At 45.3% G+C, this 25176-nt stretch overlaps 1 protein-coding gene across 4 annotated transcripts in view; it reads right to left on the reverse strand.

The window, feature by feature from the left end:
- The window catches only part of Gne (glucosamine (UDP-N-acetyl)-2-epimerase/N-acetylmannosamine kinase), a 48348-nt gene extending 24165 nt beyond the window's left edge, over nucleotides 1–24183 (reverse strand). The window contains exons 1-3 of one of the 4 annotated variants that reach the window (XM_038346916.1): nucleotides 24162–24183; nucleotides 2275–2480; nucleotides 360–811 (exon numbers count right to left, since the gene is read on the reverse strand). In XM_038346916.1, the coding sequence (XP_038202844.1) occupies nucleotides 360–811; nucleotides 2275–2438 (616 nt within the window). In that variant the 5' untranslated portion in view covers nucleotides 2439–2480; nucleotides 24162–24183. Of the gene's footprint in view, nucleotides 1–359; nucleotides 812–2274; nucleotides 2481–7720; nucleotides 7966–8158; nucleotides 8486–24161 lie in introns of those variants that run through there. The other 3 variants (XM_038346917.2, XM_038346919.2, XM_038346918.2) reach the window with 3 other exon arrangements.
- Nucleotides 24184–25176: the final 993 nt, after the last annotated feature.

Below are 25176 nucleotides of genomic sequence, written 5' to 3' on the forward strand. Positions count from 1 at the left end.
GTACGCACATCACATTTTGAACAAACACACATATGCATATGCACACACAATAATAAAATTCATTTTTAAAAAATTTATCAACACATAAATTAAAACTGTTAAAGAACGAACTATCCTTGTGAATACTACTCACTAAAATATTCAGTGGAGCAAAAGCATTCCATATGTACAAACATAGCATACATTTTTAACATCAATCCAGCTTTTCTATTTTATAGAGAACTTGGAGGTAAGCATATAGCACAAAGTAAGAACTGTGAAGTAAAATCTTAGTTCTCTGGTTTCCAATGGAATATTGTGTCCATGAGTTTCCAAAAAGACTGAAATATGCCCAACACTTTCTGAGTTTGCATACGTACCTAGCCACATCCGAATGATGCTCATATAGTCCTTGTTCTTGGCCGAAAGCAGTTTGTCATAGGAAGGGCAGCCTGCCAACAGAATGCGGTCGTGGTCCTCACACATGGATATCAGGTGCTGCTCCGCACTGCGGGTGCAGCACACGTGGTAGTGAGCCAGTTTCGTTATGGCGTGTCTGATGGAGTCATCGATGGTCCCACTGACCTCCCCTCCTTCAATGTGCAGGATCCGGATGTTCATCAAGGCAGCAGATGTCGCCAGGGCAAGGGCGTCAAATCGGTCTCCATGAACAATCATGATGTCAGGCTTCAGGCGATTAAGGACATCTGGAAGCTTCACTAGGGCTAGGCCTACTGACTCTACCATGGCTGCTTCATCTTCCCCTCTAACGATCGTGTGTAGCCGGGTGTTAATGTCAAAGTCGTCTTGCTCAATCATGCGATATGTGTTTCTAAAGCAGGAGCACAGGAGTGACACTATGTTCTTACACAAGAAAGCACAATGCTAACCCCAAAGGGACACCTGTTTACAGTATCGCTTGCTAAAACAAGTAATTGAAGTATAAACTACAAATAAAGAGCAAAGACCATAAATGTACCTACTATACCTGGTTCACACTCTTACACAGTCAGTAGCTTTCTTCAGATCAAGATAAAGCCTGCCCTGGAAATTCTCCTAAATACTAGTTGATTTTCCTATTCAATAGTCTCACCATCAGATACACCTTTCCACCTCAGGTGCTGCAGCAACTACCACTTCCCGGCAAGCCTCCTTGCCACCGCTTCCTGCACAAGCTTTGTCACAGAAGAGAACTTACTGAGACTTCCACCTCTGGCTCAAACTACAACATCTGATCACTCAAGTAGCCTACCTTAGACAACCAGATTCGTTTCAATTTAAAAAAAAAATCTATAGGAGCTACCCATGAGCCTCCTCACTGCTCCTTAACTCTCTTCTTAGAGCAAGCCGCCCACCACAGAGTGTAGGAGACGGTGGTATTCTGCTTACTGTTCTGGCGGTGCTTTATCGCCGTGCCTTTAAAGTAGTCTGAAAATGACGGTTTGAGCACTAGCTTCTTTCATACACGGTGATGGTCGAGTCTTAGGAGGCTGCACTAACATTTTCACACCACAAGGGGGCACTAAGTGCACGAGGAGAGCAAAGCCAAGGCTTCTTCCTGGTCTCGCTCAGCTTACCCTTGAGTTTTCAAATCATCCCTGCTAACCTACAGTACAGACCTTAAGGTTACACACACAAATTAATGATCCTGATAATATAACATTTTCATTTACCTTACGATAAATTAGATTTCTGTAAATCTTGTCTCATGTATACTACTTTATATGTGATTGACTTGTAAACCAGGATTGGTTTTTGTTGTTTTGTCTATTTGGAGACGGTGTTACTATGCAGCCCTCACTTTGCAATCTGGGCAGGACTCAAACTCAAAGCAATCCTCCTGCCTCAGGATTACAGGCACACACCAATACACTGAAGAACTGCCATTAGAACTCACAAGATACCTTGGGGTGAAATAAGCACGCTCTGTCATAAACACAGGTCTAGCTTGCTTGAGGCTTTGGGCTCAAACCCCAAACACCAAAAAATTATGCCATGAAGCCATGTTATTATAGTCTAATTTTATATACAATTATACACACACATATGTGTTTCTTCTGAGTGTAGTAACAAATAGTGACATTTCCAGCTGTTGATCATCAAGTATCTGCTGAACAGCAGCACTGGGGCAGGCTTCATCGCCTTTTGGTTTTTACCCTGGTTTATAACTGAAGTAACAGACTCTGAGCGTCTTCCCCGTCCCCTGCGGTACACAGAGGCCGAGGCCCGCAGCCTACAAACCCAGGCTCTCCCAGGCGCACTGCTGGACTAGGAACAGGAAAGCGCTCGTCTCACCCGTAGTCGTCTATCAGGTGCGAGCCCAGCACCACCACATCCAGCTCAAAGAACGCAGGCTCCGTCTTAATGCCGAACATGATCGGGGCGAGTTTGGAGTAATCCGCGCGGTTGCAGGTAGCAACGCAAACCCGAAGCTTCCGGTTATTCCCGTTCTTCTCCATGACTTGCTTTTTTTTAGTTGAGAGTTTCTTAAAATAGAGTTCCTAATGGTAGAAAAATAAAAGTTGTTGTTCACAGCTGGAATAACTACGAAGTAGGAGAGTAGAACTTTCCAGTTGAAAGCACTTTCAGTACAGAGGTGTCCAATCTTTGCTCCACCCTGCTCCACCTGCGACACCCTTACTGGGGTGTCAAGCGAGGAACCCCCAGCTGGCTGACAGACTCCATCCTTTCTCTCACTGCCACACTGGAACACAGTTTCCATTCCAAAGATAAACAAATATCCTCTCTTTAATTATTAGTTTAAAAGTACTTACTAAAAACAAATACTTGGTATACTCGCAAGCGAGCCCAGCATAACAGACGGTTAGAAAATGTGGGTAGAGAATCACCTACTATCAATTTCACAAAAGGGAGCGACAGGTCTAGGGAGAAAATTACTGCCCCAAGATTCAAGATCACATCTTCAAAAAGCATGTCTTTGCCCTCACATGACACACCCCCTTGGAAGAGATGCTTCTTAGAAACTCCCTCTAAGACCTCATCTGCACCCACATGCCAGGCCGCAAAGCCGACTCCAAACGCCCACAGATGGCTCTGCTATGCTTCCCCAAGGCACCTGAAAGTCAGTGTCCCAAACTGAACTCATTTGCTCCTGCAAAGCTGTTTCTCCTGGTTTGTTCCCTAACCTAGTTAGATACTACGACTCATCCAAATTCCCTGCTATCCTGCCGCTTCCATTCCTCACCAGTACCTCCTGAGCGGATCAATTCACCCGTGAACTCACTGTTTCTTCTTGGTCCCCACCAGCACCTCCCTTAGATAAAAGTACATTTGTCTTGGGTCTGAGATAGTAGTCAAAGTGGTGAGCCTATTTCTTGTCCTGTCCTTCTCCCACAGACTTTCAAAGTGACATCATAAGTTCATAGATCGGATTGTCACACCAATCAGCATACCTCACTATGGGATAAATCCAAAATGCTAATCTGGACCTCAGTAGTGTAGGAGGTCCTTCTGCATTTGTGTTGATTTCATTGGTTGAATAAAGAAGCTGCCTTGGCCTTTTGATAGGGCAGCCCTTAGGTGGGTGGAGTAGACAGAACAGAATTCTGGGAGGAAGAAGACAGGCAGGGAGAGCCACCATGGAGCCATCCGCCAGGTCAGACATGCTGAATCTTTGCCGGTAAGCCACAACCTCATGGTGAACACAGATTTAATAGAAATGGGTTAATCAAGATGTGAGAGTTAGCCAATAAGAGGCTAGAGCTAATGGACCAGGCAGTAATTTAATTAATACAGTTTTGGTGTGGATATTTCGGTGGCTAAGCTAACCAGGCGGCAGGACACAGCCCGCCGCTCCCCTTACAACACCCCAGCCTGTTTTTTAAACCACATCTCTCCGATTACTAGTGCCAAAGCATCAGCAAATTGAAATGCCCATTGCTCACTAGTGGATCTATGCCAGCTTTAGATCTAAGCGCCTGGACCTACAGCTTCCTTCCCCTCTCGCCCAGACTCCTACTTAGGCTTCAAACCCCAACCAAGTGTCACCTCTTCTGGGGAAGCTTCATTAAGCCCATCCCTCCCAGAGCTACCTCCTCTTCAGCACTGCAGCCCTGTCACACCCATGAAAACACTTTTAACTCCACGGCCTACCTACCTTTCCATCTGCCCTCACCCCACACCTTCACTTACAAAGTCAAAACTAGAGCAAGAGATGGTTGACTTAGGGAACTTGTTTCTGCAGGGCATCTATCATGTGACCCCAGTGGTGGTCAGGCTGAGGCAGGAGGATTCAAAGATCCTGAGCTGGAAGCCAATCGGGGCTACATGGTGAGGTATGAGATGAGGAAGGGAAAAAGAGACGGGGGGGGGGAGGGGGGGGAGAGCTACAAAGAAGGGGAGGAGGGATTTGTTTTATGGAAAACTTTAAATTTCCCAGCAGCAACGTTAAGTTTCACCTCTTGGACTCTGACCTCGGTGCTTAGGGTTGAGGAAGTACAGCAATATTTGAACTTGAACTAGGAATCCAGGCTACAATGGGAGTGGTGCAGCCCCTGAAGCCCAGCAGTCAGCCCATCGAGGGTCTTCTGATGTGGGCACACTTTAGAGTGGAGTTCCCTGATCATGCAAACTGTCCCATGATGAGTGAGGCTCACTCAAAGCATAATACCCAGGAAAGGCTAATTCTACCTGATGAAAAGCCCTTGTAACTAACTGTCAAATGAGAATACTGCCAAGGGTCTAAAGCACCACCTAATCATCAGAGAACGGCCGTCCTAAGTGTCTTGTACACAACCCTCCCTCCACTGAACAAATGTGAACTGACTCAGTTGTAATATTTGATTTGCTGGGTGAGGCTGAGCAAACGATTGGCGTTGGTCAATGTATTATACGTGGACGGTGAATGTTCCAGCTGGCAGCGCTTTGTTTGCCAGGTTACTGAGCTATCGTCCTAACCAACCGTTAGCCAGCTGTATAAACTATGAAAATATGTGGTTTTTTTTTTCTTAAGTCAAAACTTTTTAGGAAAATAAAACCTTTTAAAGAGGAGTATTTCTTTTTTAAAAATATTTATTTATTTATTATGTATACAATATTCTGTCTGTGTGTATGTTTGAATGCCAGAAGAGGGCACCAGATGTCATTACAGATGGTTGTGAGCCACCATGTGGTTGCCGGGAATTGAACTCAGGACCTTTGGAAGAGCAGGCAATGCTCTTAACCACTGAGCCATCTCTCCAGCCCCAAAAGAGGAGTATTTCTTGAATTTTAAAAATCAATTATTGCATACTGGACATGTGGCACACACCTTTAATCCCAGCACTTGGGAGGCAGAGACAGGCGGATCTCTGTGAGTTCCAAATCAGCCTGGTCTACATACAAGTTCCAAGTCAGCCAGAGCTCCATGGTAAGACCCTATCCCAATAAACAAACAGATAAATAAATAAATACACAAATTCATGATTAGGTGGTGTATTCACATGGCTTCAAATGAAAAGGTCTGCAGGCCGTTCTCTCAGCCACGTGGCTCTCAGTGGCTCACAGTGCTGGTTTGCCTTCATTTCCGTCTTTTCCATCTCCTGTCCCCAACATTTGTTATTTGGGCTTATTAGTGGTTTTTTTGTTTGCTTGGGTTTTTTGTTTGTTTGTTTGTTTGTTTTCAGACAGCCCTATGTAGCCCTGGCTGGTCTGCCCTGGCCTATATAAGCATCCAAAGTGCTGGAATTACAGGCATGTACCATCCTCCTATATATATGTATTTACTTATAAATACATATAATATATAGTATGCAATTTTACAAGCTATTGTTACATCTTTACTTTTAAAATATTAATAATTATGTTTCTGAATTAAATAGGAACAAGGAAAAAATTTAAAGACAATAGAAATATCAAACCAACTGTGAAAGCTATCAGCTTTTCAAATAAATGAAGAGTTGTAAGAGCCTTGGAAATAAACACCGAGTGAACAAGAACTTACAGAGTCTTTAATCTGTGCAGGGCACTGCACAGAAACTGAGATGGGTGTGGAGCAGAAAGGTCTCGTTTCTGACTTTAGGAAAGAACACTGTGGAGGATGGCCCAGAACACAATAGACCCCAGCCATTCCGCTTTCAAAGGCAGGTGCAATGGAAATCAGAAACTTTAACAGACTGCCTGTTATTTAATCTGGATGAAGTATTCCCAAAGGTACTTTAAGAAAAAAAAAACTCTTCTTTGTGTTTTTGAGACGGGGGTCCCTCCACATACCCCTAACTGTCCTGGGATTTTCTCTGTAGACCAGGCTGGCCTGGAGCTCACTGAGATCCACCTGCCTCTGCTTCCTGAGTGCCAGGTTTAAAGACTTGCACCACTAAAGACACATGTTTTATACTGAAGATAGTGACCAGCATCGTCACCACTAATGTGGGATGAGTAATGCGACAAGATTGACTCAAATTAAAAGGCAATTCATGCTTCACAAAGTACAGTGTAAAACAAGACCGAATTTGCCTCTTTACATGGCGGAATACTAGACAAAAATTAAAATTAATCGACTGTATCTATATTTGTCAGTGCATACTCTGTATACCCATCTCAAAGTCTGAGGCCCCAAACATTGCAAAATGCAAACAGTTTTGAGCGCTCGAGCCAGTGAGATGGCTGGCTGCACGGGTGAAAGTGGAGGTCAAAGGACAAACTCCAACCCGGCGGTGATGGCTCATGTCTTTAATCCCAGCACTCAGGAGGCAGAAGCAGGTGGATCTCTGTGAGTTCGAGGCCATCCTGGTCTACAAGAGCTAGTTCCAGGTCAGGCTTCAAAGCTACAGAGAAACCCTGTCTCAAAACATCAAAAAAAAAAAAAAAAAAAAAAAAGGACAAACTCCGGTATCAGTCCTCCAAGCTGAAGCAGTTAGAACACAAAGGCAAGGAGCGCAGGGGTGTGCTTCTTTATGCCTTCTGGGCTAGAGTGGGGGACACGTCAGGAACACAGCAAATTAGCAGGAAGGAAAGGCTGCTTGGGTGAACACTTGATCAGTGGACCAGACAATAAGGGAAATGGGAGGACACCGGGGTTTATAAAATGCCCAACCCAGAGACCACCTGCAAGGACCCCCAAATCTGGGCCATCCCATCCCAACAGCATAAGTCAACTGGCTTCAAGAGCTTTTTACTACGCTTTCTCCGCCAGTGCTTTGCTTGCCTCACAGAGCAATCTCACCAACCCCCGCTTACACTTTCACCTGGTCAGAGACAGGCTGTCTATAGTCTCCTGCCCCTTCCCGGAGAACTCAACGTTTTGGATTGCTGCGTGACAGCCGCTGGAATTCTACAGCTGGTTTTACCCGGTTCTGAGGCCCTACTCTCAGGTCAAGTTTTCAGCTTCACACCCTCCAGCAACCACCACCAGCCATCTCCCCGGCTTCAAGAAATCACAATGCTCACATACGGCGTTCAACTCAATCGTGCTTTATAAACGTTGCAAAAGGTGGTAATGTCAATGTCCCAACCACGAGAAAGTGTTTTCTGTAAGTACGCTTGTGCAAGTAGCCACCAGTCACACGGTAAACACTGCTAAGCGCTTTCGCCTCGCACTGTGCTAACATAACGTTATAAGAAAGCATCTTTTAATCCTATCTCATGCACTCCGCTACACGGAGTATAGAAAAAAAATCGTCTTGCTCTAATTTACAGTTAAACATAGTTAATAACTGACAGAACCATCTTCCTGCACTGAGGTCACTGCCCTACACACCCTCTGCCTTGTGTGTACATTCCACAAACACCCACGAGCACAAACCTTTCTGGAGAACTTGACACACACCTTCCTTTCACGCAGAGCGGATGGAACTCGCCGCAATAAAACGGGGTGCAGAGTTCTCAGCACCCCGTTGCCCCACTATAATACAGTCTGTCGTTCCTTCCAGTTGGGCTAAACCATTTTCTTTCCGGTTAAACTGTACCCCCGCCACACCCCTCCTATCTGCGGAGCAAAACCCAGCTGTGCTCTAGCGATTTTACAAGGCTGTTCTTGGGTGGATATAAACGCCGATCACATTTCCAAGGAGGCCAAGAGTCCAGATGGTCCGTGCTGGGCGGACCTCCGAGACCGTCTCCCAGATCACACCCCGCGCACCCGGGGCAGGGCAGCCAGCAGCTCTCTCACGCCTCCGCCCCGGCCCCCAGGGCTGCGCTGCCCACTGCTCGCGGGGACGGGCAGGAGCCTGGCCAGGCCTACCTCCTCACGCCCCGGTTCCCATTCACCCGCACGCTGAGCCTGACAGCTCCGGGGTCACGCGTCGGAGCCCCGCGCCCGGCGGGAGAGGCGCCCTGCCGCGCAGTCCCGGGGCACCCAGCGTAAGGCCCACAGCTGCAGCGGGAGCTGTCGGAGCGCGGCACGATGTTCGTGAGTCACCGACTGACGTGTGGCCCTCGCCGGGTTAGTTCCTCCAGCGCCACCTCAGCACTCAGTCAGCGAGCTTCCAGCCGGCCTACACCGCGAGCCCCGGCCAGCGCACCCGGTGGCTTCCGCTACTCCAGCGCCGCTCGATGACTCGGCACTCCGCCCGACCGCTGCTCCTGCAGGCGTTCCCCGCCCCCCTCCACTCCGCGGAGCGCCGAACCGTCGATCGGTCCGCCCGGCCTCGGTCCCGCCCCCGCCCCGCCCCCCTGCCTTCCCCAGAGCATTTCTGTTAGCCCCGAGCGGTCGCATGGAGCGCCTTCCGCTGTCGTGTCAGCTCGGGTAGTGGCGTCCACTCGGTCTGCTGAGCCTGGGGGTGTTCTCTCCTCTGCCGAAGCCCACTGTGAAGCCCGAGTTTTCCACGAGATGGTGTTTCAGCCTTGCACTCAAGCTGAGAGTCATCTCATGGACCAAGCACCAGCCCAGCCAGAGTGGTCCCAAGGATTAAGCCTGGCCACGCCTGCCAGAAGATTTGGGTGGAGTGACAAGACACATGTATTAGCTGAGCATAAAAGTCAACTAAGCTTCTCCCACCACTCTAGGGAACTAGGCAATTCTATTACCCAATTTGGGTGTCACTGTTTGTGCCCGAAAAGCCAGGTTCTGCCACCTATCCTCCATAAGTCAATGAGAACAGCAGAATTAATATAATGATAATAATAATACATATTGAAAAGGAAGAAGCCAAAGTATCAATTTTTTGCTGATAATATGCTAGTATACATAAGTGACCCCCAAAATTCTACCAGGGAACTCCTACAGCTGATAAACACCTTTAGTGAAGTGGCTAGACACAAGATTAACTCAAAAAAATCAGTAGCCCTCCTATACACAAATAACAGATGGGCTGAGAAAGAAATCAGGGAAACAACACCCTTCACAATAGCCACAAATAACATAAAATACCTTGAGGTAACTCTAACAAAGCAAGTGAAAGACTTGTATGGCAAAAACTTCAAGTCTTTGATGAAATAAATTGAAGAAGATATCAGAAAATAGAAAGATCTTCCATGTTCATAGATCAATAGAATTAACATAGTAAAAATGGTCATCCTACCCAAAGCAGTCTACAGATTCAATGCAATCCCCATCAAAATTCCAACACAATTCTTTACAGATCTTGAAGTACAATACTCAACTTCATATGGAAAAACAAACAAAAACCCAAGATAGTTAAAACAATTCTGTACAATAAGAGAATTTCCTTAGTTATCATCATCCCTGATTTCAAACTGTACTTCAGAGCTATAGTAATAAAAATGGCATGATATTAGCATAAAAACAGACACGTTGATCAATGGAATTGAAGACCCAGACATAAATCCACACACCTATGAACACCTAGTTTTGATGAAGAAATCAGAAATACACAATGGAAAAAAATAAAGCATCTTCAACAAATGGTGCTGCTCTAATTGGATGTCTGCATGTAAAAGAATGTAAATAGATCCATATCTATCAGCCTACACAAAACTCAAGTCCAAGTGGGTCAAAGACCTTGACATAAAGCCACATATGCTGAACCAAACAGAAGAGAGAGTGGGGAATAGCCTTGAACGCATTGGAACAGGAGACCACTGCATGAACAGACAACTGACAGTGGAGCCACTAAGATCAATAATCAATAATAAATGAGACATCATAAAACTAAAAAGCTTCTATAACACAAAGAACACCATCAATGGGACAAAACAGCAGCTTATAGATGGGAAAAGATTTTCTCCAACTCCATATCTGACAGAGAATTACTATCCAAAATATATAAAGAACTTAAGAAACTAGAAATCAACAAATCAAACTATTCAATTAAAATGGTATAAATATCTAAACAGGGAATTATCAACAGAATAATATCAAATGACTGAGAAAAACATAAAGAAATGTTCAATATCCTTAGTCATCAGGGAAATGTAAATCAAAATGACTATGAGATGCCTTCTTACACCTGCCAGAATGGCTAAGATAAAAAGGCAAAGTGGCAGATCATTCTGGTGAGGATGTGGAGCAAGGGGCACACTCCTCCATTGCTGGTGGGGGTGCAAACTTGTATGGCCACTTTGGAAATCAATATGGCAATTTCTCAGAAAACTGGGAAATGATTTACCTCAAATTCCAGCTATACTATCCTGGGCATATACCCAAAGGACATTCCATCCTACCGCAAGAATTCTTTCTCAGCTATATTCATAGCAGCTTGATTCATAACAACTAGAAACTGGAAACAGCCTAGATGTCTCTCAACCAGAGAATTGATAAAGAAAATGTGGCACATTTACACAATGGAGTACTACTCAGCTGTTAAAAATAACGACATCATGAAATTTGCTCGCAAATGGATAGAACTACCAAAAAAAAATCTGAATGAGGTAACCCAGACCCAGAAAGACAAACTTGATATATACTCACTTATAAGTGGGTATTAACTGTAAAGTAAAGGATAACCAGGTTACAAACCACAGACCCAGAGAGGCTAAGTAACAAGGAGGGTCCAAGACAGAACACATGGATCTCCCTGGGAAGGAGAAATCGAATAGATTTTTCAGGTGTAGTGGGAGTGGGAATAGGAGCAGAAGGGATGTGGAGGGACGGAGGGAGAGAGTACTGGGAGAGATGACTGGAATCGGGGGGTATTTAGTGGGATATGGAAACCTAGTGCAGTATAAAGTCCTGGAACTACCAGAGTGACTCTAACAAAGACTGTCCTAGCAATGCAGGTACAGAGCCCTAACCAGACATCTTCTAGAAGCAGGCAAGGCTTCCAGCTGTGGAACAGGGACAACAACCCAGCCACAAATCCTTTGCCCTACAATCTCTCCTGCCTGCAAGATGTGATGGGGTCATGGGGGTGGAGAGTTTGTTGGGGTGGCCGACCAATGACCGGTCCACCTTGAAGCCCATGCCTGACACTGCCTGGATGGCCAGGAATCAGAGGCTGGACAGCCCAAAGATCCAGGATAAATCAAACATAGCTGTCAAAAAAAGTCAATGAAATGATTCCTAATAATAGTGTGCTATATTCATAGATTGGTTCCTAGCCCAGTTGTCACCAGAGAGGCGTCATCCAGCAACTGATGGGGGCAGATGCAGAGACCCACAGCCAGACACTAGAAAGAGAAAGAGAAACCCTGCAGAAGAGGGGGAAGAGGATTGTAGGAACCAGAGGGGTCGAGGATACCTCCAGAACATGGCCCACAGAATAGACTAAGCAGGGCTCATAGGGGCTCACAGAGACTAAAGTGGCAATCACGGACCCTGTCTGATTAGGTCCTCTGCATATACATTATGTGTAGCTTGGTGTTCTTGTGGGACTCCTAACAGTGGGAGTGGGGGTGACTCTGACTCTTTTACCTGCTTTTGGGACCCTTTTCCTTCTACTGGATTGCTCTGCCCAGCCTTTATATGAGGGTTTATGCCTAGTCTTCTTGTAACTTGTTATGCCATGTCCGATTAATATTCCTGGGAGGCCCGCTCTTTTATTTTTTATAAGGGAAATGGAGGAGGAGTGGATCTGAGGGAAAGGGGAGGAAGGGGAGCTAGAAGTGGAGTGAGGGGAAACTTCAGTCAGGATATAATGTATGAGAGAAGAATAAAATAGTGTTTAATGTTTATTTTTATTTATCATGAAATTCAGATGCTACCAGCATAATGCTTAGTTTTGCACAACTTCATATTGCACAGTTAATATGCATGTACTTAATATTCATGTGCTTACTATAAACGCACTTTTTGTATGCATGTTACACAGCAATATGTTTCCATAACATTAATGCTTAAGAGTGTGTCTAGAGCAAGAGGTAATTACACCTGTACCACCCGCACATGTGAGGTGGGGTCAGGAGGATCAATTCAGGTTATCCTGAGCTACATAGTGAATTTGAGGCCAACGGAGGTTACACGAGACCCTGTCTTTAAAAAAAAAAAATAAAAAGAAAAGAAAGAAAAAAGAAGAAAAAGGGCTGTATGCAGGGGGATAATGTAAATTAATGTAAATGTAAACACACTTTTAAAACCACAGGCCATGGGTGTAGCTCAGTGGTGGAGAGCTTGCCTAGCATGTGTGAGGAACCAGGTTCAATCCCCGCGCAGCAAAAAAAAGAAAAGAAAGAAAGAAAGAAAAAAGAAAAGTATGTTTTAGACTCCATATGTACTTAAGACAGTTCTAAATTGTTGTTGTTATTGTTGTTGTTGTTTTTGCTTAACCAATGTTAAAAATCTTGTATTTCTATATGTAGGTAGTTAGTAAGGTGTTTGTCATTTAACATTAAATGAAATGACCTCACCTTTTGCATTTCTGAATTTCAGAACTGCACAAGAACCCTCCAAGGGCTTGTCTCTCGGTGTGCAGGTCATTTTCCTATGTGCAAATGAGACTACACTTTAGGGGCTCTGAGGCTCTTCTAGTCAGCAGTGTGAACTGGTAACCCAACGCCTTCCCAAGCAGGGCCGTTTGACGCTTTCATTACTCTGATCTAAGGATATACGGTTTATAATATAATATAAATAAGGTCATTTTTGTTGTTTTTTGTTTGTTTGTTTGTTTTTCGAGACAAGGTTTCTCTGTGTAGCTTTGGAGTGTGTTCTGGAGCTCACTCTGTAGACCAGGCTGGCCAAACTCACAGAGATCCGCCTGCGTCTGCCTCCCGAGTGCTAGGAATAAAGGCGTGCGCCACCACCGCCCAGCTAAAATAAGATCTTTCTATAGCTGACCCATCGGCTGCAGCATAAGCAAAACATCAAAACCCAGACTACGAAGAATTACTAAGCCTTCTCACGGAAGGCGAGCCCTTTCTAAGGGGATCCTGACGGAAATTTAGCTGGCCATTTTGGCAACATTTCTTACCACACGGACTTGTTTTGTTCTTTTACTTGGTGATTTAATTATTATAAAGTACTCCCCTGCTCGGTATATGCTACCCATTGTAGTGGTAACTGCTTATTATCTATGCCCAGGGCTCATAACAACATCCAGGTATCTGTTCTAGGGCTCCTGTTTAGTTTATTGATCGTTTTGTCTTTTGAGACAGAGTTTCTCTATATAGTCCTAGCTGTCCTGGAACTCATTATGTAGACCAGACAGGCTTCAAACTCAGAGAGATCCACCTGCATCTACCTCCTAATTGCTGGCCTTAAAGGCATGCATCACCATGACCTCTTTTGTATATAAACAGATCAGAAGCCCAGAAACCCAACAACGTAGTAAGTTGGAGGGCACCTTGGGCTATGTGAGACACTACTCCAGAAAACGGGGCAAGTACTGGGGATATAACTCAGTTGACAGAGTACTTACCTGGCATGCGTGAAACCCTAGGTTCAACCTTTGGTATCATATAAAACTTGACAAGATAGTGCCTGCTTGTAATTCCAGTATTCAACAGGTAGAAGCAGGAGGTTCAGAAGTTCAAGGTCCTTCTTGAATATACAATAAATTTGAAGCTAGTCTGGAATACACGAGACTCAGATCTCATAAAAATAATTATAATAAAAGGAACATAAAGAAAATGTCAGTTGGAGGTTTATCTCAGTGCTAAGAGTGCTTGCCTGGGCTCAGTGCCCAGCATTATGCAAGAGGTGGTGATGGGAGGCATGAGATCAGCTTGGCAAAGCTCTTGGATGTGTGTGCATTTGTAGGACAGAGGACAACCCTGGGTATATTTCCTTGTGATTTTTTTGGAGACAGGATCTCTCATTGGTCCAGAGCTCACTGATTAAGTCAGGTTGGCTTGTCAGCAATCCCCAGAGATCCACCTGTCTCTACCTCCTCAGCTCTGAAATTATACCCACAAGTATAATAAAGAACAAGTAAGTTCTTGTACCACAGAACTTAGCGTTGGGGGCGGCTGAATTTTCATTTATTTATTTATTTATCATAATTTTTTATTGATCTTTAGGGAACCTTACATCGTGCACCCTAATCCCACTCATCTCCCCGTCCTCCCACAGCCTCCCTCCACCCTTGTAATCTCCCCCCAAAAGAATAAAAATTAAAACTTGGGGGGAAAAGTCTTGCTGGCCCCTCTGGGCACGACCTGCTCCTCTACCAACTGCAGCCTTCCCTCACACCCCTCCCAGCTGTCAAGTCTCCAGCTCCGCTGTGCAGTTACCATTCTGCTCCTGTGTCTTACTGGCCTCTCAGTTGTACATCCATTTGTCATGGTGACATTAGAAGCTGTGGTGTGTCACACAGGAGACCCTTTGGTCCAGACAGCTTTACTTGCAAATGTTGATTGCAATGAGTCATTCATTGGTCTGGCTCACGGCTTCTGCAACACCATCAACTCTGGGCTCTCACTGAAACTCCTCTCAGATATTCCGCTGTTGCCTCGAGTCCAGGAGATCCCGTGGCTACGGTTTGGCAGGACCGGCCCCTCAAGGTGCTTCAGCAGCTCGTAGATGGCGTAGATGCTCAGGTGGTCCAACTCAAGGCCCTGGATCTGGGCCTGGGTAGGAGCTGAGTTGGTCAGGTCGCCAGCCTCCCTGTGCCCATGCCACTGGAGCCAGCTCCCCTGTGCTGCCCAGGCAAGGGACAGGACCAGCTCCCCCTCACCTATACCTCTGCCTCCTCACTGCAGGTGAGGAGGGGCTTTAGGCTGCAGTACAGACCAGGGACATCTGCATGGCTTTTGGTGAAAACACGGGCCATGTACATTGACACAGACCCCGGCTGCAGTAGGGCCACAGATCCAGACATGGCCCTTGGCAGCAGCAGGGGCCTGAACATCAACATGGCCTCAGGAGGCAATGTAGGCCACTGGATCAATATGGCCACCTGGGCAGCACAGCCTACAGACATCAACATGGCTTCAAGCAGAGCACACACCATGGACATCTGGGTGGTTTTCAGTGGTAATGTGGGCCATCGACATCAACACAGACCCCGGCTGTGCAGGGTCACAGACCTAGCCCCTCGGCAGCAGTATGGGTCTAGGCATAACTATGGCCTCTCACATCAGGCTGTTCCTCACTGCCATCACGTATCCAGTTCCGCCTCTCTTCACAGCACACAAACCATTCCACTTCTCTTACTCTCCCCAAACTTAACTTTTTAATGTAAGCGTTAGGGATTCTAACTCGTGTCCTCATGCCTGCCAGAGAAGCACTTACCAGCTGAGCTATCTCCCTAGCCCATGGAGCTAGCTACTATTCTCTCTCTTTCTCCCTCTCCCTCCATATATATATACGTGTGTGTGTGTGTGTGTGTGTGTGTATTACTGAGGCATCCATAAATAGCTAAATCAAGTGTTGACTTCACATTTTTCTGAAATAGAAATTGCCATTAAGTTAAAGAAAGAACACACTATCAGTGCCTACTCAGAAGGTGCCTGTCCATAATCCCCAAAAAACCTAGCACCAAGACGGTATCTGCTGGGTGGGCTGCGCTAGCTCTCTGGAGCCTTTAGACAGGCAGAGACAGTGTCTAAGTGGTTGGATATGTGTGGGAAAGGGGGGCATATTAAAAACACAGACACAGATACTATTGAGGCAGGGCAGGTGGAGCGTGAGGCAGGCTTACTTCTCTTCCCTGTTTTCTAGTTTGTGTGTGTTTGTTTGTTTTGTTTGGTATGCTAGTGCTCCCCCACTGTGCCGCCTTCTGATGCTGGTGCCGATGTGTTTACAGCTACTGTGAGTCTTTCCTTCCAATGCCTGTCCCTTGCAGTCAGGCAGTCAGAAGATCAACAGACCTGAACGTCAGGGAGACCCGCCAAATTCATCATTCTGATCCCCAACTCCAACTCACTGATGAGAACGATGCCCCGATGACCCCGGGACTGAATAAGAGTTGTGGAGGAAAGAGTTCTTGGGTGTGTGCTGTGCTGTGCTGTTTGGTCGGGGCCAGAAGCGAGGTGGAGGTGGGGTTACGTAGTTCCAGTCTGTTTTGAGTCACGAAGAAGATAATCACAGGGTGGAAAAAATGAATGATCAGCTGGGCATGGTGAATTAGGCCTGCCTGGAATCCTAGCCCTCCAGAGACAGAGAATCAACATGGGTTAGAGCCAGCCTGGACTACAGTGAGCTAAAGAGTATCCTGGAGTCCCTATTTCAAAACCAAAACAAACAAAAACTGAGTAGCCAATTACTATATCCATCTGAATATCCACGTGTAGCTTTCAACCTCCACGTGCTCTCGCTCATTGTACCTTGGATTGACAGGCTGTCTGAGTGTCTGAGGGTAAAGCAGACTGTCCACTCCATTGTTCATACTCTCCTCATGAAGCGGAATAAGGCATAAAAGAGCAACTTTCAGTACGGGTCTGTTGGTGTGCTTAATGTTCACTTAGAGCACTGCTTGTCCTGCCTGTTGCCAAGCATGACCTCCCTTGCTACCCGGAACAGAGAGACCCAAACAATGGGCCCTTGCTCCTAACAACCTCACTGATTCATCTTGCTTGCTCACCTCAGATTGAGGCTTTAGAATATAAAATGGGAACACAAACTGGAACCAGCACTGGGGCCTCTCGGGCGCTGTCCTGGCTTCGGCTCGCAGGTGATACAGGCTCTCTCCCACTCTCATTGGTGCTGGAGTGTTTACTCCTGAAAGGTTCCTGGAGCCTTCAGAACAGAGAAGGGTTCCTGTTGCACTAAGTGGCCTTCTGCAGCTGCGTTACACAGAGAAGCATCCCCACCACTCAGGAAATATTATAAGGGTTAAGATTACGTCATCTGAGCCAGGACAGTGTGAGGTGGTGGTGGTGGTGCATGCCTTTAATTCCAGCACTCAGGAGGCAAAGGTAAGCGGATCTCTATGAAAGGCCAGCCTGGTCTACAAGAGCTAGTTCCAGGAAAGCTAGGGCTGTTACATAGAGAAACCCTGTCTCGAAAAACTAATAAATAAATAAATAAATAAATAAATAAATAAATAAATAAATAAATAAATTACATTGTCTGAGCAGCGCTTAGCCTACTCTGCAGAGTTCCAGGTCAGTGAGAGCGACAGACCACCTCAAAACAAAACAGAACAACGTGAAGACCTCTGGCCTCTACACAGTTGTGTACAATGTTCAAGCGGGCCTGCATTTACACATGCACTCACACACGTGAACACACACACATACACACACACTATTGATTATATAGGCTGAGGGAATTCAGGAACATCCTAAAGCATCAACTTTAGTCTGAGATTAAGAGACAGGCTGGTTAAAGTCTTCATGACTGCAACACGAGCCTTTGTGAAACTCACATTTCAGAGCTCTTTAACGATTCTGATAGCTGCAGTTACCACTCATCAAGTTTTTCATAGTTCCATGATGGCAAGCTGACTCTATGCTAGTGTTCCCAACTACAGAAGAGACATGCAAATAAACACAATGTTGTTGGGTTTGTTTCTGTGGAATATGATTCTTTATTTGGGAATTTAAAGTGTAATTTTCACTATGGACTATGAAGATGAATTGTTCTATCCAGATGTTAGAGAAATGGTATAAGCAAGGAAACACTCAGACATTCCTGATGCGGGGATGCCCCTCTGTATGCTGTGAATACCATTGGTTAATAAAGAAACTGCTTTGGGCCTACTGCAGTGCAGAACAGGGCAAGGCAGGAATTTCAAGCCATAGAAAAGGAGAGAGTAGGCTGAGTCAGGGAGAAACTATGTAGCCACTGCAGGAGACAGACTCCGGATGCTGGACAGAAACTTACTGGTAGGCCACAACCACATGGCAATACACATGGCAATTAATAGAAATGGGTTAATTTAAGATGTAAGAGTTAGCTAGAAATATGCATAAGCTATAGACCAAGAAGTGTTTTAATTAATACAGTTTCTGTGTGGTTATTTCGGGTCTGGGTGGCTGAGAATGAACAAGCGGCCTCCGCCTACACATTCCTTGCTAGTAGAAATTTAAAAATTTGTACTTCCTGGAAAAAAAAAAAACTCGTTTGCTTTTTAACTTTGGCTCTACAATATAAAGTTGAGTCAACATAATTGTTCTCTAAAATAATGTCTCAGTGAAAATTATACAAGTTTGTTCTGTTGAATTTCCTGGTACTTAACTAGAGACAACAGGGCTCAATATCCGCAAACCCTAGGAGAGACTTCATGATGCAACAGAGGCTAAGGAGATTATCCAGTACTGGCTCACACCTGAGGGACCACCGAGGAACGACCCATGTTCGTTGTATAAATACCGTATGTTAATCAGCTGTGCTTCTGGAACATCCAAATCAAATTTAGTAGCAAGCATGCAGCTACGGCTGAAGGAAAGGCCCCACAGTATCTTGCTGTGTAGCTCAGGTTGGCCTCTACTCTGCAGCTCAAACTGCCATCAAACCTGCTGTCCTTCCTTCCACCTTAGTCCGTAAATGCCGAGATTACAAGAACCAGGCCTGGTGGTTCAAGCGGGCTGTTTAATATCTGAGCAAAACTGGACATAGTGGCCGGGCGGTGGTGGTGCACGCCTTTAATCCCAGCACTCGGGAGGCAGAGGCAGGCAGATCTCTAAATTCGAGGCCAGCCTGGTCTACAAGAGCTAGATCCAGGACAGGCTCTAGAAACTACAGGGAAACCCTATCTCGAAAAACAAAACAAAACAAACAAACAAAAAAACTGGACATAGTGGCTTGGTCTTGGAGAAGACCTTGAGTCCAGGAACTCAAGACTAGCCTGGGCTACATCATAAGACTCCATTTCAACAAAGCAGTGCAATATGAATGTATGTAAGGCATATCCAAATACACATAATTAATATCTCTAAAGCCTTGGCATGAACAAAAGGCCTCAATTTCTCTGCTCTGCATCTCCTGTGCTCCAACTTGGATACGTCAATTCTATGTTTCAGGTCATTTCTTGTTCTTCTTTACATCTTGTCCTGTCTGAATGTGGGCACTGCCATGATGGGGCTTCGGCCCTTCCTGGTCCTCTATATACTATATCTCTTTCCGTTTGGACTTCCCTGTAGATAAAGCCTGGATACACACTCCAGCAGCAGCCTCCCCAATCTGGTTTAGAGCTGCCGTCAGGTCCTACTCCCTGACCTCAAACTCAGTACACAGAGATTTTGGTTCCATTTCCCCCCTTTTTTAATTTTTTTCTCTTCTCTTTTTTCTTTCTCTCCCCTCCTCTCCCCCACTTCCCTTCTCCAGGATCTCCTGTGTACCAGGCTACCCTCAACACTCACTCAACAACCTTGAATTTTTAATACCCCTGCCTCACTTCCCATCGCTGGGCTGGGCTACTTCACTGTGCTCAGGTTTCTGTAGTGCTGGGATTGAGCACAGGGTTTTGAGAACACTAGACAAGCACTCTACCACTGAACTACACCCTAGCCTGAGGCTCTCGGCCTTCAGGCTTCCTTTCTGCTTCCTGTGGTTGTGCTGAACAGAGCCTGTCTTTGCTTTTCAAATCCTATTTATCCTGAAACTTAATCTGAACTCTATCCAAAGACAATCCTACCTCCACTGGATCTCTGTAGCGTTTGGCTTGAGTACCCATTTCATATTTGTGAATTATCTGGTGCTTTAAAATGGCTATGTTTACAACTGTGACATTTAGCATCTCTGTTGCTATTCTGTGAAAACCAGTCATACCAGCTACTTCCTTATCTGTGACCTAGTTCTCTAATCAGATTCCAAGTTCTCTGAAGCTAGTCCTCTGCGCCTCTCTCTGAGGGTCCCTGAATCAGTCAGTACCTGTGTAGGAAATGTAGTCAGTAAAAACTGAGACATCTAACAGTGGTCCTGCACATCTCCGGTTTCTCTCTGTGGCCCATATCACTGTGTAATCAACCTCCTTGGTCATCCTCTATCAATTAGGCTTAAATACCGCTTTCTAAAAATAAGAATTATAATCACGGTGTGTACATATGATTTGCACACACATGCTATGGCAGACATGTGGAAGTTGGGGGACAGTTTTGGGGGACTGCTTCTCTTCCACCATTGTGGGATCTGGGGATCAAAGTCAGGTTGTCAGGCTTACACAGCCAGCACTTGTATCCACTGAGCCATCTAGCCGGCTCCACAGTATTGCCTCGTCTTTATAATGATTAAGTATGAAAATTGGTAACAAGCTGAACAAGGAGAAAGTCAGTGTTATAAGATAGAGGTGTGGAGGCAGAGAGTAACCAGAGATGTGACTGAGAAATGGAACAAGGCCATATTAGCAAGGGCCACTGTGAGGGAGTTGGGCATTCTCCTCTCTGTATTTTGAATTATGGGCGATTGGTTGGGAAGAGGAGGGACTAGAGGAAAATGGTATTTCCAAGTAATGGTAGCAGGAACTAAGAAAGCGAATCCTGCTGGGTGTGGTGGCACAACTTGGGATCCTAGCATTTGGCTCTGAAGTGGGAAGATTGCTATGAGCTCCAGGGCTGCGCAGTGAGATCCTGACTCGGGAAGAGGAGAGGAGAGACAGAATGAATCCTGAGAATGGAATCCAAAGAACGTGGAGGAAGAATGGATAGAGCCAGATGGTAGAAATGATAGAGGAGGTGGGGGCCAGCCTTCCTATTTCAGTATGTGGGTGATCGGCAATGCCATTTTCTGAACCCGAAGAGAAACAGACTTGGGGATGAGCACTGGATGGGAAGGTGGGTGCTCTCATTTTGGATTTGTTGAGTCTGTAGAACCTTAGGAGATTTTCATGAAGTTAGGGATCCAGAGGAAACAAGGGTTAGAAACGCAGATTTGTCATGGACATGATTAATTCCACTACCTAATACCTGTTTTGTTTTGTTTGTTTTGTTTGTTTTTAATATACTTCTCACTCAGTTCAAGGCGCTGGCTAACTTCTGGTTTTGTTTTGTCTTGGCTTTGTTCTTATTGTTTTTTCCAGCCGAGTGAGGAGGAGTGAGGAAATCACAGGAATAGGCACATGTGGAGTGTGATGAATAAACCTTGTTCAGCATGGGAATGTAATGGATAAACCTTGCCTTGGGAAAGCCGCCTTTGTGACCATGGTATCTCCCCTGCCAGGGAAGTGTCCAGCTATACTTTTTGCATCCCCATTTCTCTGCCGTGACTCCCAGTTGCTTTTGGTCAATTCTATTTTATTTTACTTTATTATTTTATTATTTTATTTATTTATTTATTTATTTATTTATTTATTTATTTATTTTGGTTTTTCAAGACAGGGTTTCTCTGTAGCTTTGGAGCTTGTCCTAGAACTCGCTCTTGTAGACCAGGCTGGCCTGGAACTCACAGAGATCCGCCTGCCTCTGTCTCCCGAGTGCTAGGACTAAAGGCGTGCGCCACCACTGCCCGGCTAACTCTTTTTTATAAAGTTGTCTTCTGTACTTGCAAGTCCCACATCCATGGATCTAAAGAATTATCGATAGGAATATTTGGGGGAAAATGTGTCTGTGCTAGAATGTGTGGGCTTCTTGTCATTATTTGCCAAATAATACAGCATAAAAACTGCATAGTGTTTCCACTGACCTGAGTATTGTACATGATTAGAGGAGATTTAGCTGTACAGGGGATGTGAGAAGGTCACTGCCGTATGAAAACACCCTCATTTTCTACAAGGGCCTTGAACATCCCCAGGTTCTTGAGAGCCTTCATGCACTGTGGATCCAATCCCCCTGTGATGAAAGGCTGATTTGACAGCTGTCGCTATTTGTTCGTTACGTGTTTTGACTGTCTAGGTTTCAGACTGTTAGTCTCAAACATCATGAAATTGAATTTAATAAGGTGGAAAGTTCTGTGGAAACCTCACCTCGCTCTGGGATACTTTGTTCTGGACACAAGTGTGCCTTTCTGGACCCGTCCCCTTCCTCACTCGCTCCCGGCGTCCCCACAGCCCAAACGCCTGTCCTTCCTTCAGCAACTCCTATCTTAGGTGTTCTTAAGGGTTCCTAAACTACTTCTTCTTTCTTTTTTTCTTTTCAAGACGGAGTGCCACACTGGTCTGGAATCACTATGGAGTCAAGGATGACAAACTCTAGTCCTCCTGCCTCCACCTTCTAAGTGCTGGGGGATTGCACACGTACGCACAACACAAGCCTCTTCAAAACATCCCACTTCTGGGGCTCACAGGACCCCTGCTTCCTATCTGTCTCTGACCTCTCTAGACTCCGCATTTCCTCAAATCCCCGTGGAAAAAGCTGGCTCCTGGGATTATGTACCCAGGCTTCTTCTGTGCCATTTTAATATTCATGCCTGATCTCATTTGCCGGCATGGCTTAGCCTTCATTTAAAGAGATTCCAAGTCTTAAGATCTAGCAGAGGCTCCCCACGCCAGGGCCACTAACCAGCTGCTTAAAGGTCAATTTTGTTTGTTCCAGACAGCGCGAGTCAATCTTGCCCAGATACAGACATCTTTGTCCTCCTACACCTGGGCGTTCTCCTCAACCACAGTTCCCAGTGAGTGGAATCCTGGCCTATCCAATGACCTGAGAGACATATTTGCCTCCCTCTGCCCTTTCTCTCTCATTTTCTGTAGGCCATAAAGTCTTATGAGACTTAAAAATAGCCAGAGTGGTTACTTAGACTGACTCTTGCCCTTGTAATTACAGACAACCGGTGCACACTAGATCTCACTGAAGACATGGCAGGGGGGCGGGGGGGGGACAATTTAATTTTAGGCAAAAGCTCAAAAAGTCTAAACTTGAATTTGACTGCTAAACAATAAAAATAATGCATTTTTTATTGAAGACATTGAACTTGGCCCTCACTGCCTTGGTGCCACAGCTGGCCGTAGACTGTGAGGAAGGCAACTTCGCTCACCACTAAACAGCTGGCCTAAACTACTGGGATGAATGACACCACCTAACTGAAAATGTCTTTTAAAAAATTTGTTTCTGATTTCTTTCCTCTTAAAAAAATTACTGGCACATATTCATGAGACAGAGTAATGGGCTTTATAAAAATAGTTTTTCTTTCCAGTTTGACTAAATTCATCCCACCTCCCCCCCACCACACTCCCTTCCTTTCTCCTGCCGCTGCCTCTCATTCCTTCTTCTGACAAGCTCTTCCAACCGTTTCCTGACTATAGGTGACCTTTATACCGAGCAGTTCGACTTCAATGTGATGATGCCCTAGAGCATGGAGCTGCTCAGATGCCTCAGTCAAAGCCTAGCTTAAACATACATTCCAAAACAATGTACTGTGTGGTGTGGCTAAAGATCGATCAACACGGACATCTGTCAGATGCCTCAGCCAAAGCCTAGTTTAAACATACATTCTAATATAATGTACTGTGTGGTGTGGCTAAAGATCGATCAACATGGAGATTCCTTTTCATTTGGGCTTAGATACTAATTAACTCAGAGAAAATGTGACCCCCATCATATGGTCATTCAAAAGCTCAGATGTAGGGGTATCCATTATGGCGGGTCTATGTGTCATGTTTCAAAACTAAAAAATGAAGTTACAGCAAACACTGTACCTTTTGAAAAGAAACCATATTTATGAAGCAAGGAATTCAAAAAGTAAAAGGAAAACTTGTTTTATCTGAAAGCAACAGTAATCATTAGGAAAGAGTCTGTTTTTAGGAGGAGGAGCAGATCGGGGAGCTGAGGGGAGGTAGGGGAGATACTGGGAGGAGAGAGGGCAGAGGGGAAACTGAGGTCAGGATGTAAAAATAAATAAATAATAATAAAACGAGTTTGTTTTTCTTTCTGTTTGGAGATGCAAAGAGACCACGGGAGCCAGGGCGATGACAGAGACACAAACCAGAACTGTACAGTGACTAACCACAGAGTGACGAGCCAGCGTGAGCAGGGCAAAGACGTTTAAAAATGAATAGACGTGACAGATTGAAAACCAAAGCTTTCCCCTTCCTCCTTTCGATGGCCTTGGTGTCTGAGAGCAAAGCCACAGTGCTCAAGAGCCCGGCCTTACTCACATGAGGTCCTGGGTAACCCGGCTCCCTGTGGAAATACGTGCGTGCTTCCATTCTGTGGCACAACTGTCCCCCGAGGTGTGGTTAGAATCGCCGCCAAGCAGCCGTCTGTCCTCCTGGGTTAGCTGGCACGAAGTGATCATTAGTAAGCACCTGTGTTCCAAACTAACTCTTAAGCCCCGCCTCCTTGAAAAGGGAGTGTGTGGGGTGTGTGTGTGTGTGTGTGTGTGTGTGTGTGTGTGTGTGTTTCTGAACACTTCCTGTGTTCCTGGACAGTGTGTTTGAAGTAGGAGGAAGGAAGGAACCTGAGGGCCACTTCCCTGTTCTTAATATGTGACTCAATTCAGTGATTTTTATTTCCAGTTTAAAAAAAAAAAAAATGTTCCTGAGCATAAACCCAGTGATAGCTATCATGAAAATCTCTATTGTCCTTTCCACTGGTTTTCACACAGGAATATTCAGAACGTCTACCGATGTGCTAGCTGAACAAAGCAATTAAGAGATTAGAGACTTAATAGGATTCCTTAACAACCACAGACTTCTCTATGTTTAGAAAAACCTTTGGCTTCATTAGACTGAAGGAAAATCAAATCGCCTTCATCTCAGCTAGGTTAGGACAGAAAATAGCCTTGGCTTACAGAGAGTGCAGTTTGTGTCTTTAGTGTCCAGGGACCCCCGAAGGAACTCAGGCTAATGATCTGCTTGTCACCAAACAGCCTGCCGATTCAATGGGAAGCAGTCATTTGCACCTACTCTGCTCAGCCTTGTCTACGGCATGACGTCACACACTTAAGGAAATCTATAATTAAAACGTAATGTCCCTCGCCGGTGCGGAGGTATGTCTTAGTCTCAGTGCTCCACTGTGTGAAGAGGACCTTGAGTTTGAAGTCCATTTGGAAACGGGCTGAACTGGCTAATTTTATGTCAACTTGACACAGGCTATGGTCATCTGAGAAGAGGGAACCCCAATTGAGAAAATGCCTCCCTAAGATTGGGCTGTAGGCAAGCATGGATGGCA

Source organism: Arvicola amphibius, chromosome 11, assembly GCF_903992535.2.
Source record: "Arvicola amphibius chromosome 11, mArvAmp1.2, whole genome shotgun sequence".
NCBI classification, from domain to species: Eukaryota; Metazoa; Chordata; class Mammalia; order Rodentia; family Cricetidae; genus Arvicola; species Arvicola amphibius.